At 43.3% G+C, this 12,570-nt stretch overlaps 1 protein-coding gene across 1 annotated transcript; it reads right to left on the minus strand.

Moving 5' to 3' along the window:
* Nucleotides 1-3,077: 3,077 nt before the first annotated feature.
* On the minus strand, nucleotides 3,078-11,030 carry COQ6 (coenzyme Q6 monooxygenase; the record flags this gene model as incomplete). The annotated part of the gene is made up of 11 exons (XM_010015749.1): nucleotides 3,078-3,107; nucleotides 4,239-4,405; nucleotides 4,780-4,895; nucleotides 6,005-6,207; nucleotides 7,300-7,407; nucleotides 7,716-7,778; nucleotides 7,874-7,981; nucleotides 8,322-8,452; nucleotides 8,901-9,024; nucleotides 10,125-10,183; nucleotides 10,876-11,030. Coding segments are annotated over 11 exons (1,264 nt in total), but the record flags the coding sequence as incomplete, so codon positions are not given.
* Nucleotides 11,031-12,570: the final 1,540 nt, after the last annotated feature.

Genomic DNA, 12,570 nt, shown 5'->3' on the forward strand with positions numbered 1-12,570 from the left:
TGTTAGAACACTACAGCTCACTTTGTCGGAGTGAGCTCTAAGGTGTGGTTTCCAATCTGAAAGTTTGGGCTTATCACTTCCTGTGCTGTCCTTAGAAACCTGCTCTGAATGCAGAGATGTGGGGAAACAAGTTGTTTATGCAGTTGTTTGATAGACCAATATAGGAAGAGAGCAGAATTAGCATCAGGAACAGAGGCAGAACAAGAGCAGAAGTAACTTTACTTTCTTATCCCTTGTCCATTTTAAATTGGTTTAAACTTCATTTCTACTGAGTTTAATATAGCATAGTTGGACCCATGAAATTGTGTATGCAGCCCTGCGTTGCTCTGGAGTTATTTTTAATGTATACAGCAGGTCTTCAGGAACAGTGCATCCAGTGAAGGGGTTGCAGCTGTTGAGGAAGCCCAAGACTTCTGTCAGGACAGCATGCAGCTATTTGAGTAACAATTTTAAGTGAACCTTGCCATCTCCTTCACACCAAACACATAGAAGCAATGAAAGATTAAGTGTCTCATCCTATAGGCTAGAAAGGTGGGCTTGTAGGATCCTGGGTTTCTTGTTTCATCGGCTGTAGAGAACATCAAGATTGCTCAGATACCTTGAGGTTCCAAGTGCAGACCTTGCATTGTCCTAAGTACAAATGGCTATAGATAATTTTTTCCACCCCATGAAATAGTTGGCAGCTGGCTCATCAAAAATTAGAATCTTTTACTCACCATGGAATGTGTAAGGTAAAGATTCATTTCCCCCAGTCATAAGAATAGAGAGGTATTACTCATGTGGGAAGCCTTTATCCACTGATCTCTTGTGATGAACACTTCCCAGTCAGGTATTTGCAGTTACCTATTCGCTGTAACACACCTTTCCGACTTCTTTATAACCAAAGACTGCCCTCAAGATACCTTCTCTGCAAACTGGATTTGAAAATAATTGGTAATTCCCAGCAAGGGAAGGAAGTAGTGCACTCGTGCCCTTACTTGCCAAGCAGTTTGGAGACTTAGGAATTTGCCTTACTGTGAACACCATGCCACTTCCTCTAATTAGCAGCACAAGTTTGACTGTAGCTGATCAAGCTTCCTCTATCTCAGGTTTGACGGCAGTAGGTTGCAAGGCCTGCTTTTTATTGAACAAGGTCAGTCAGCAGCAGGAGTCCAAGGGCTGGGGATGGAGTTACCTGTATTTGTCCCACCCCTGACACTTTGCTGTAAATTCAGGCTGTTTCTTTGAAATACAAAATGCTCATCCTACCTGTACTCCTCCTTACCAGCATGTGTTGAGGTCCATGTTGGGAAATTCCTCAGTGTCACACCAAACTTCAGTTCCTTCCTCACTAAGAGCTTCTGTTTGAAGAAGGTAGTTGTGACCTCTTCTCAACCACAAACATTTCTTAAGCCCCTTCCTAGTGCTTGGTAAAACTTAGTATATGATCTGGTCTGCACAAGGCGACTGGAGATGCATTCGTTTTGTCTTCAGTGAACAACTGTATTCACTTTTGTATTCTCAGAGAACACAAAACAGGATGTAGTGGTTGCCAGCCAGGCTGTGTTACTCCTAAGAACTAAGTTAATGATCCGAGAGTCTTCTTTCAGTCTGAGCCAGTGCTATGACACACTCTTACTACACCTTGGGGCTAAAAGCTGTAAGCAGTGAGGCTGTATTGGAAACGGGAAGGGAAAGGGACAAGCAGCAGCAGGATTTCTGCCAACTGAACAGACACTAGCCCTGAGGAGTACTTAGGGGGTTTGGTTTTGTCTGAAGGGAGGATGGTCTAGAACAGGACAGGTGCCATGCAGAAGTTTCTTTTCTGTGTTCTTTGCCTCAGACTCTGGTACTACAAATGCTAGGTGGGAGCATCAGCTTCCCAGTACCAAAGTTGCATTAAATCTGAATGCTCAGGGCCTTCCTTTGTCAGTGGCATTATTAACAGAAACAAACCTGCTGCTTTCTATCAGGGGCCTGATCCTGCAGTCATGAGGGAAACACGAGCTCTGCTCAAAGGTTTCTTTTGCCGGAAATCACAGCATTGAGCCCCTGCTGTTTACATCTGAACTACTCAAGGTGGGTGGGGGAACTAGAGAAGCCGGTCAAGTTCTCACACCCTAGTGCAATGAGATTATTTATTATCTTAACTACTTAAGCAGCCTTTTAAGAGAATAGTTATACTTGCAGCCCTGTTTTTTCTCTCCTCCTTCATAATGCCTTTTAGCCAGTCACTAACAGGAACTGCCTAATATGAGTGACTGAAGAAGCACAAGTAATGGCTTTCAGTTCAAAACTTAAGTTTCATTCTTTCTGATGTTAATTCCTGATCCTGGTCAACCATACGTGTAAATCTTGCCCATGGGCAGTGCTCACTTAATTTTATGAGTGTCAAATGCCTAATGCAGGAGGCTGGTGTTTGGAACCTAAGACAGAGTATTCTGAATGTCTATTTTAGTAATTAAAGCATTTTTAACAATATTCAAGATGTTGTGGTGCAGTTTTCTTTCCTAGATATTATTGTTGGTTTGCATCTCTTTTTCCATGCAGCCCTTAAAACTGTTCCACAAGACACAGCATTACTAAGTAAAGCACCAAGAGAAGAGCAGGGAAAAGGGTGAGAGACAGACAGATTAAAGCTTAAAAATATATCTGCCACCATGAGTTGTCTCCCTCTGCTGGAAACTACCCCTCCTTTCTGAGTCCAGGCAGCACTAAGAACTCAGGAGTGATGTTGCAGCTCTAGAAATCAAGTCAGAGCAAACTGAAAGTAATTAAGCAGTAAAAATTGTAGCTGGCAAAATTCAGCACTGTATTTGCAACTGTTTCCACCTCAGTCTTCAATCCAAGAGGCCCAAATTGAAAGCACTTTGTACAGATTGTTCTGTGGCTGAAGACATGTAGTACTACAGGAAGAGACCCTAAATCCTCTTGAGGAGAGCAGATGAGACAACTTTTGCATAAAATCATGGATGACAGCTCAATCCCTTAGTTTTATTGTTAAATTAGAATAACACAATTTAAAGATTTAAGTCAGTCATGGTCCTTATAAGGGCAACATGTTCATGGGCAAGCTGCTGTCCCAAACCGACAGCACATCACTTGCTGGCGATAGCCATGATTTGCTCCTAAAAGAGGAGAAGAAAAAAATAAGTAATTTGTAAACTAGTAAGAAACAGACATTCTAGGCAGCAGTTACAGTCTCTCTCCCTTTTACATATATGGGAAACAGTTTTTTATCAGCCTTTCTAGCCAACTGCAAAGCACTCTCCCTGTATGCTACCAAATTAAGGAAGTTGCAGCATTCCTTCCGAAGCAGCAGAACACAGAGGTGTTACCAAGAGGTTCTGAGCTCAGGGAAGAGGTCTTCATTTGGTTTTCTGCTTTAAACAGAGAAACAAAAAAACCTCCTGAGCACTGAAGCAGCAGCAGCAGCAGCATAGCCTCTTTTCAGTGCAACTACTAAAGACACCTTAACAGTGGCAACTACTACACCTTAGGAATTTGCTGCTCTTAAGACACTGTCACAGTTGAACTGTGACCATAATAAAGGAAACAGGCCACCTGTGTTTAATAGAAAGAAGGTGACTTGATTTGTGGAATAAAACATTCAAACCCAGAAATGAGGGTTTGAACCTCATGAAAATCCAGTGAAGGAAATCGGAACTTAGGCAGACAGGCTGCAAATAGAGGGTCTGTGTTTAAGACTGAACCTCGTCACCACTGCCTTCCTCAGGTAATTTCCATTAGAGAGACCTGCACTTCTGCCATAAGGGAACAATTTCACAAGGCACAAAACAGCACAGAAACAGGTAACTCGTTTGAGCTGCACACCACATCTGTCAAGTGACCTGATGTCATCGTCTTAGTGAAGATGAGCCTTTATAGAGTTTCATAGGGCATTTCTGGAATGCAGCTCAAGTTCCACATTTTCATGCCATAGCAAAATAAAGCCGAAGACTACTAATGACTTCTAACCCCTAACTACTGATACAGAGTATAGACACTTAGATCCTTATATTCTCTTGTGCTGCAGGAGAAAACAGTTGTGACTGAGCCCTCGGTTATTTAGGAACTCCTCTGGCTCAATCGGGACACAAAACCTTGGTTTGAATGTGGTGCATTTTCCAACCAAAAATGTTTCATTTAAAAGAAAAACTAAACAAAACTGGGAAAAAAAACCCCAGACTTTACAGCCTGTGTGTGTTTCATGAATATTCTGGACTCTTCCTACAGCCTTCACAAAGTAAGGTTCTTACTTTGACAGGAGGCAGGGCATTTGTTGCTTGCAATCCCCATGTCCTCAGCAACACCAAGGGAGCCAGCTTCGTGGAGTAAAGCCTCTTTAGCACATCAATAGCAGCTATCAAGGAGACATTGTGCCTCTGACGCTCTGTCTCAAACTTTAAGAGATGTTTTAAGGAGCCTGGAAGAGATAATTGAATGCTCCTATTAAAACAATTGTGCATCTTATCTACATAGTAGTATCCACTGACAACTGAAAACACAGAGCAGAGAAACAGTCCATCTTAATAAAGGCCTCCTTCCTTCATTGCCACCTTTTGCTACCATCCTGCAGAACTTTTTTTTTTCAAAGCACCTTTGAGATTTGTGGGACTCTTTAACTGCTCCACAGCCAATGGACGTCAGAACAGTTTTGCTTCAAAAATGCTTGTGCCTTTCAAACACAGGACAGCAGCATGCTTAACCTGCAGTAGAGGTAATGCTTGTCCTGGAGTTAGCAGCAAAGGCCTGTAAGACCAATCATCTCAAAGCCCCGTCACTGTCTTGGATCCTTACCCAGGTCATTCCCATTGAAGGCTGCTGCACTGAGGTGATGAGCTAAACACGCAACATCACCGAAGCCCAGGTTTACACCTTGTCCCGCAAGTGGGTGGACTCTGTGCGCTGCATCCCTGGAGCAAGAGAAGACAGAAATTTATATCCCTTCTTGAAGAAAGGCATAACGACTGACACACTCCGGAAGGGTCAGCACAGCACTCCTCACCTCCTCGCAAAGAACACCTCACAGCAGCACACACAGTTTATCCAATACCTCTCTGCACACTATGCTGAACTACCTGACTGCCTCTCCAGTTGTAAGAAGCAAGACAAAGAAGGAGAGATAACAAAAGGCAGTTCTGAAAGGAAAAATTATAAAGAGGTGACTAGCCAAAGTCCTCTCTCAGACCATGTGTGGAACAAGCCTTGCTGTTGTAAGCACAACAGGAGGTGTATCACCAGCACATTTCACAGAGTAGAGAGACATCATGAATACAAAGGAGAAGTGGGATATCATTGAACAGAAACAAAATTAAGGTTCTTTTAAGAGCAGACTTACTTATAAAGGACAAAGCCAGGCATATTGATAAGGGAGTCTTAGCAAAATGAAATGAGGTTTGGGTATGAAACATAGTATCATTTAACAAGCTATATAGCACAGAGAGCTCCCAAGCACAGAGTGGGTCACAAATTGGGAAGATTAAAAGTATCCAAAGTATAATACAGCATCCCAGAACTATTGTAAGCTACCAGTGTATTGCAGCTGTGGCGGAGAAAAAGTACATGCAACCTCAGAATGCAAAAGATGAGATATCTTCCTATTTCTATAGGCCACTGTACAAAAGCCTATGACAATCCATCCAGAATAATTTGTAATTTTTGTCATTTGTGTTCAAGAAAGGTAAGTTTAAAACTCAAACTGGTACACAGAATGCCTGCTGCAATGTTTGGGGAAGTACAGGGTCAGCATGAGATACTAGGTTGTTTTACTGGACTACTCAAACCAGGAAAGGGAAATAATTATCTTGCAATTTACATCCAAAGCATACACAGTGGACAGATTGCTAGTCATACAAAAGGACTTTGATGGCACAAGAGCACATGGTACAAACTGGGCCTCAATAACATCAAACTGAAACTATAGATTATTTCTAACTATCTATCTAATTTGTTGATGCTGCACTTGCGTCATTTCTAACTACACACCACTCACTCACACGAGGGCTGCCACTCCGGACCTTACCCAATAAGGGCCACGCGGTGCCGGACATACTCTGTCGCATGCCCCATTCCAAGAGGGAACATGGCTCGGCTCTCTGGATCCACTTTAGCAACACTTGGGGGTAGCTGACGGACTGCACTCCCTGAGGGCCTCAAGAGTGAAAGAGCAGACCGAAACATGGCCCCAGCAGTGTCAATGAAGTCAGAGTGGTTTACATTGCTCCACTGAAAAAAACCCAAACCTTTAGATGTTAACCCAAACCAGACATAAAAGAATCCAGTTGAAAAAATCTGGATGAGCTCCAAAGACTGAATTTTAACATCTTGGACAAAACTACACAGTAGAAGAAACTACCTTAATTATTTTAGGACACAGAGGTTTCCAACCAGGATGAGCTTACCTTTCCACCTTTTGGAAATTTAGTTCAACTTCTTCTAACTAACCTAATTCAATCCCAGGGGGTCATCCCTTCTTTGCTAAGTGCCTTTCAGTATCATGTTCACCAGAAAGAATTTAAGAATCCACCTCTCCCATGGAGAAGTCGGAGGACTTGGGGGTGGTGGTTGATGAGAAACTCGACATGAGCAGGCAGTGTGCGCTTGCAGCCCAGAAAGCCAACCATATCCTGGGCTGTATCAAAAGAAGCATGACCAGCAGGTCAAAGGAGGTGATCCTGCCTCTCTACTCTGCTCTCAAGAGACCTCACTTGGAGTATTGGGTACAGTTCTGGTGTCCTCAACATAAAAAGGACATGGAGCTGCTGGAGCAAGTCCAGAGGAGGGCCACGAGGATGATAAGAGGACTGGAGCACCTCCCGTATGAAGACAGGCTGAGAAAGTTGGGGCTGTTCAGCCTGGAAAAGAGAAGGCTGCGTGGAGACCTTATAGCAGCCTTCCAGTATCTGAAGGGGGCCTACAAGGATGCTGGGGAGGGACTCTTCATTAGGGACTGTAGTGGTAGGACAACGGGTAATGGGTTTAAACTTAAACAGGGGAAGTTTAGGTTGGATATAAGGAAGAAGTTCTTCACAGTGAGGGTGGTGAGGCACTGGAATAGGTTGCCCAAGGAAGCTGTGAATGCTCCAACCCTGGAGGTGTTCAAGGCCAGGCTGGACAGAGCCTTGGGCAACATAGTTTAGTGTGGTGTCCCTGCTCATGGCAGGGGGGGGGGGGGCAGATGAGCCAAGGTTCTTTCCAACCCTAACTATTCTGTGATTCTATGATTCTATTCTATTGCTATCCCTTAAGCTATAGGGTTCCATTAGATTTCTTGTGATTACCACAAAGCCTCACACCTGCCACAAAGCTGATACTCACAAAGGCAGAGTTGATGCTATCCACAAAACTTTCCTCATCCATAGTGAGAAGTTCCGATGCGTGTTCATGAGATGTAGACCAGACCAGAGAGCTGGCAGTGTCAGACAGCTAGTTTAAAAGAATGTCAAGAGTAAGTATCAAAAGAAGCAAAAATAAATGATCAGTGCAAAGATTTCCGCACTGCCCTGCCCCACACCAGTCCCCCTGCATATACTCTTCCAGTCCAACTTGCTGCAAGTAGGTAATACCAAGGATAAACTGACAGGGCAGGAAGTTAAAAAAAAAAAAGCTGTAACTGAAAAGTAAAGGGTAGGGGGACAAATTCTTAAGAGACAGCGACAACACAGAAAGGCAGAGACAGAAATAAAATTATTGGAAAAGAACAGACTAAAAATGGAGACCAGAAGTCATCTTACCGGAAGAAGCGCAATTGGCCCTGTGGGAAGGAACCTCTGCCACGCTACGTTATTGTTTGTGGCCTGCAAAAACAAGTGGACAGTTATGAATTAGAGACCTGCATCACCTGCTTAAGCTGTTCACCTGCTAATGGAAGAGTCAATTAGCAGAATTTCACCTCAGACAAATGAAGAGTTGCCACCACTGCTGACTGGTCATACTGATGCTCAATGTTCTTAATTTCGGTTTCCTTCCGGACTACAGAGTTATGACCATCCGCACCGATCTACAAAACAAAGAGATAAAAAGCAACCTCTTCAGCAACTCCTAAGAAAGCCAATATTCCAGTCTATACACCTCGCCTGCACAAAGACATTTTTTGTTTATTCATAAAAAAAGGTTGCCCAAAAGCCAGAAGAGGTGGCCCCTTCTGCTCTTGTCCAATTCAGCACAGCCTTCTTGTGTCAGGCACCGTGCCCCATAGCATCTCTGACAGCGTTAGCCACTCACCTCACTCAAGCCCTCCACGTGGGTGGAGCGGCACACACGGAATCAGAACCAAATCCAGTGGAAAGGACTTGGGAGAGAGATGACGCCTGATCAACAGAAATAAAAAGCTTAGTTACCAGCAGTTTGGTCTGAAGTCTGCGTCCATCAGCTAACTCAATTTGGACCCAAGGGCTTGTGCCACAGCTGTGAGAGGGGAGGGGCCACGTATACCCCACTGCTTTGCTCCTGTAGAAAACCTCCACCCGGTCTGATGGGAACACAAAGTACCATGGTCACAGCATGATACAGGCACGAAAAAAGGAAACATCACTACAACAGTAAAGGCCACGCGTGTCTTACTGGCACCATAAGACCTGACCCTACAATTCTCATGGCACCCTGAAAGATCAGACCTGGCCAACCCTTTGTTACCTCAAGGCCCGCTCTGGATAGAAAGCTATAGATCTTTTCATTAAATCTATTTTTGGAGAAACTGTGTTCTGGAGAACTATGTATGAAACTCCTTTTGTGCTGTGTAGCCTTTGGAATACAGATTTCTCCCTCCCCCCTTATTTCAATAAACTGCCTATGTCTCAGAGCTGTCAGAGCTACTTGTTAGATTAATTTCTCCCTCCCATAACTTCGCACACACAACAGAAGGGAAGTAACCGAAAGCTCTCTGCAGGGAATAAAATATTAAAGAAGTTGACCAGTACCTGCTACTGCATCTAATTGTTTTGTGAGAGCAGACATAATGACATCATTCTCCACTATGTAACCCATGTCATCTAAGTCATCTTTCTCAAAAGCGATCATGGCTTCTGAACAAGCATCCCACACCTATGAATTAAAAACACATTACATGAAGCAACACGACGAAGGAGTGCTGTTCCTTTCAGGGACTATGAACGTATCCATCTTAACAGGAAAGGAATGTGGCAATCTAGAAATACAAAACTAGAGGAAACATCTTGGATTACTGTCCTTCATTCCCAGCAACTAAAGTGCATCACGGAATTCCTTTCATGCAATAATCTAGCTTCATCTCAAAAACTAATTGCAAATAAAGCTTTTTAGCCCTACTTCCCTTCCACATAATTAGCACATAAAGCTCCCCCACCACCTTGCTGTGGGTTACCCAGCAGGCAGCTCAGCCTCATGCAGCGGCTCACTTGCTCCCTCACAGTGGGATGGGGAAAAGAATTGGAAAAGTCAGGAAACTTATGGGTTAAGATAAAGACGATTTAATAGGTAAAGCAAAAGCTGTATGTGAAAGCAAAGCAAAACAAGGAATTCATTCACTACTTCCCATCAACAGGCAGGTGCTCAGCCATCTCCAGGAAAGAAGAGCTCCATCACACACAACAGCTACTTTGGAGGACAAATGCCATCACTTCAAATGTGTGTGTGTCCCCTTTCTTCCTGTCCCCAGCTTTTATTGCTGAGCATGACGCCATGTGGTGCAGGGTATCCCTCTGGTCAGTTGGGGTCAGCTGTCCCTTCTGTGCCCCCTCCCAACTTCTTGTGCACCCCCAGCCTGCTCACTGGTGGGGTGGTGCAAGAGGCAGAAAAGGCCTCGACTGTGTAAGCACTGCTCAGCAATTGCCTGTGTTATCAGCAGTTTTCATCACAAACCAAAACAGCACCATACAAGCTGATATGAAGAAAATTAACTCTATCCCAGCCAAAGCCAATACACATCTTTACTTTTATTTCCTGGCAAGTATCCCTGCCTCAATATCTACAGCTTCCATTAAGAATAAACATTTCATCCTGTAACATCAAGATTCTGAGGATGGGAACTCACAATTAGACTGCTACCCCCAAAAACGTAACAGGAAGCATCACAAGCATAACCTGCCCTTTGCCAAAGTAAAAAAGTACTTCTGAGAGTCACAGTAGACAGACATACAGTATATTTGCAGCCCTAAGTAAGGCACCTGCATTCGCTGGAACGGTTTGAGTCTCAGGCTGCAGACATGATCCCAGGCACCAAAACCTGAAAAAGGACACAAATGCATGGAGATACATGTTCACATCTGACACTGAGACCCAAACAAAACTTTTCCCTCCCTGTCTATCAATGTCCAGACTCTGCTTGCACCATCCCTAGACAGAGCCAGGTCTGCCTCAACACCTTCACAGCTCCAGCATCACGTTATTTTACTGTTAACGCAGGCCAGTAGAAAAGAAACCAGTGTTTTCCACGGACACTGTGACTTAACAGTCAAGTCTTACTTCCCATCACTGAGTAATAAAACAGACACAGAAACGCAGGGCCATCATTGTTCAACACATTTCTTTCTCCATAAGGAATCAAGGCTCAAATCTTTCTCTAAAATGAAAATTAATCAGAAGTGAGTTACCAGACTACAGAGCACTAAGTATGTGCTTCTTTTGTGAACACAGCATTCCAGATGCTGTAGAGAGCACCTGACAACATCCTGCTGGGCTAATGTCACAAATATTTATATAACAGATCAGACCAAGACAACAGAAAACAGATCCCTGTTATCAATTTATTTTAGTGAATCACCACAACTCAGCATACAGAATACTAAAAGATAAAGGCACATAATTCTGTTGAGTTTAGGATGAAGGCAGCACATGCTCAAAGGGGTTTTGTCAAAATCAAATAGAAAGCAGCTCAAACGTACTGTTAAAAGCACAAACAGCAGCCATCATACTTACTGCTTAGAAGTGTTGCTGATCCTGGGGAGACAGAACTGACCCTGTTACTGTAGGTGTCTGGCACATGGTTGTATTCTTTCCTAGGACCAGCCTCCAGCAAAGCAATCTTCTTATCATGGAAGTGGATACTGTGCCCTACAATAAGCAAATATATGCTTTGTTAGAACACTCCTGCCAAAAAATCTCATTCCTTATTTCTGTATCAGTAACACCTATACATTTTTGGAATAAGATAAGAGTAGTTGCAAAACTTACTAAAGAAATGCATTTATGATACAGGTTTTGACCAGGCAAGTAAACTTCTGTATTTTAAAACTTCCTGACTACAATCCTGTCACTGAGATGGACAACCCTTGTGTAGTTAAGGCAAGGATTAAAGGTTTTCTTTTTGTACAAAGTTCACATTTTTGTACAAATTTATGCCTAGCTTGTTATGCAAGTTCATTATCGAAGTATTAATGAGCAAAGTCTGCAATGTTTACTCCATACTCAGAACGCATTTTTCAGATCTTAAACATAAATTCACCACTTAGAACAAAATAAAACTTCTGTACTCCCTAGCAACTACGCTAATGTTTTCTTTACCCTTACATGCTGACAGTGCGTTAGCACTGGCAGTTTAGGCTTTAACTTTCAGTTAAAGAGGACTGAAAAAGAATAAAGAGATGACTCAAGTAAAGAGTAAATCACACCAGCTGAGTTAGCCATTCTTGTTGCATCTGACTGCTATGGCTACAGAATGGTGTCCTTAGAACATGCAGAGTTTGCTGCTACTGCAGCAGGGAGTATCCTGAATGTTTTCTAGATTATGCATAGCACAACCTCATCTTTTGAAGGGTCTCAAACCTGCACATTAGCCTTAGGTATCACTGCTGGGGGGGGGGGAATCCTTATGCTGTTGCACTTCCACTATGGTCAACAACGCAAGCACAATAGTAAGTTTGCAAGGTAAACCCTTACACTTGCAAAGCGCTTAGTGCTCAGGACCTTTGCTCTCTCTCTTCTTTGCACTCTTTTCTTTAGGTTTCTGTCACTATTACACCTTCTGAAACAATGCTGCAAATTAAGAACATGCCATGACTCTCAGGATCTCTAGTGATACAGACCAAGCACAAATCCATTGAATGTGGTATTACAGTGTTCAAATTACAGGGTTAGAGAATGAAACTTAGGATCAGGAAAGCATTTTCAACAATGGCTGAAATTACCTATTGGCAATTTAAGGGTGACTGTGTTTGACAGAAACACAAGCAGTCTATAGAATTCAAAGTAATGGCTGCATTAACATATACACATACACACACACAGGTATAAATAGGACACGGCTCATCACAACGATCAGCTAACCAAACAGCTTCAAGTCAGCTCTAGAGTGCTGTCACAAGAAGATGCAGGAATAAGGAAACCCTACAAAAGGATCTTGGACATTAAGATCCTAAGTGATAACTACATGGTTATCTCACACTATCACCAACACAGATTAATAATTAAAGTCGACTTATAAAAGCAGCCGATACCCCACACGGTGAACCGTGAGGGTTCTGGGAAAGCCCCGGTTTGAAGTTTCGGACACAAAACCCGAGACTCGCTGGACTCGCACAACAAGGTGCAGGACACCCAAACGCCTCCCTGACCTCCCATCACTGGTGCAGGGGCGGGAGGAAGACACCACCGCCGGCTGTGCGGTCGCAACTG

Source organism: Nestor notabilis, unplaced genomic scaffold, assembly GCF_000696875.1.
Source record: "Nestor notabilis isolate BGI_N333 unplaced genomic scaffold, ASM69687v1 scaffold13130, whole genome shotgun sequence".
NCBI classification, from domain to species: Eukaryota; Metazoa; Chordata; class Aves; order Psittaciformes; family Psittacidae; genus Nestor; species Nestor notabilis.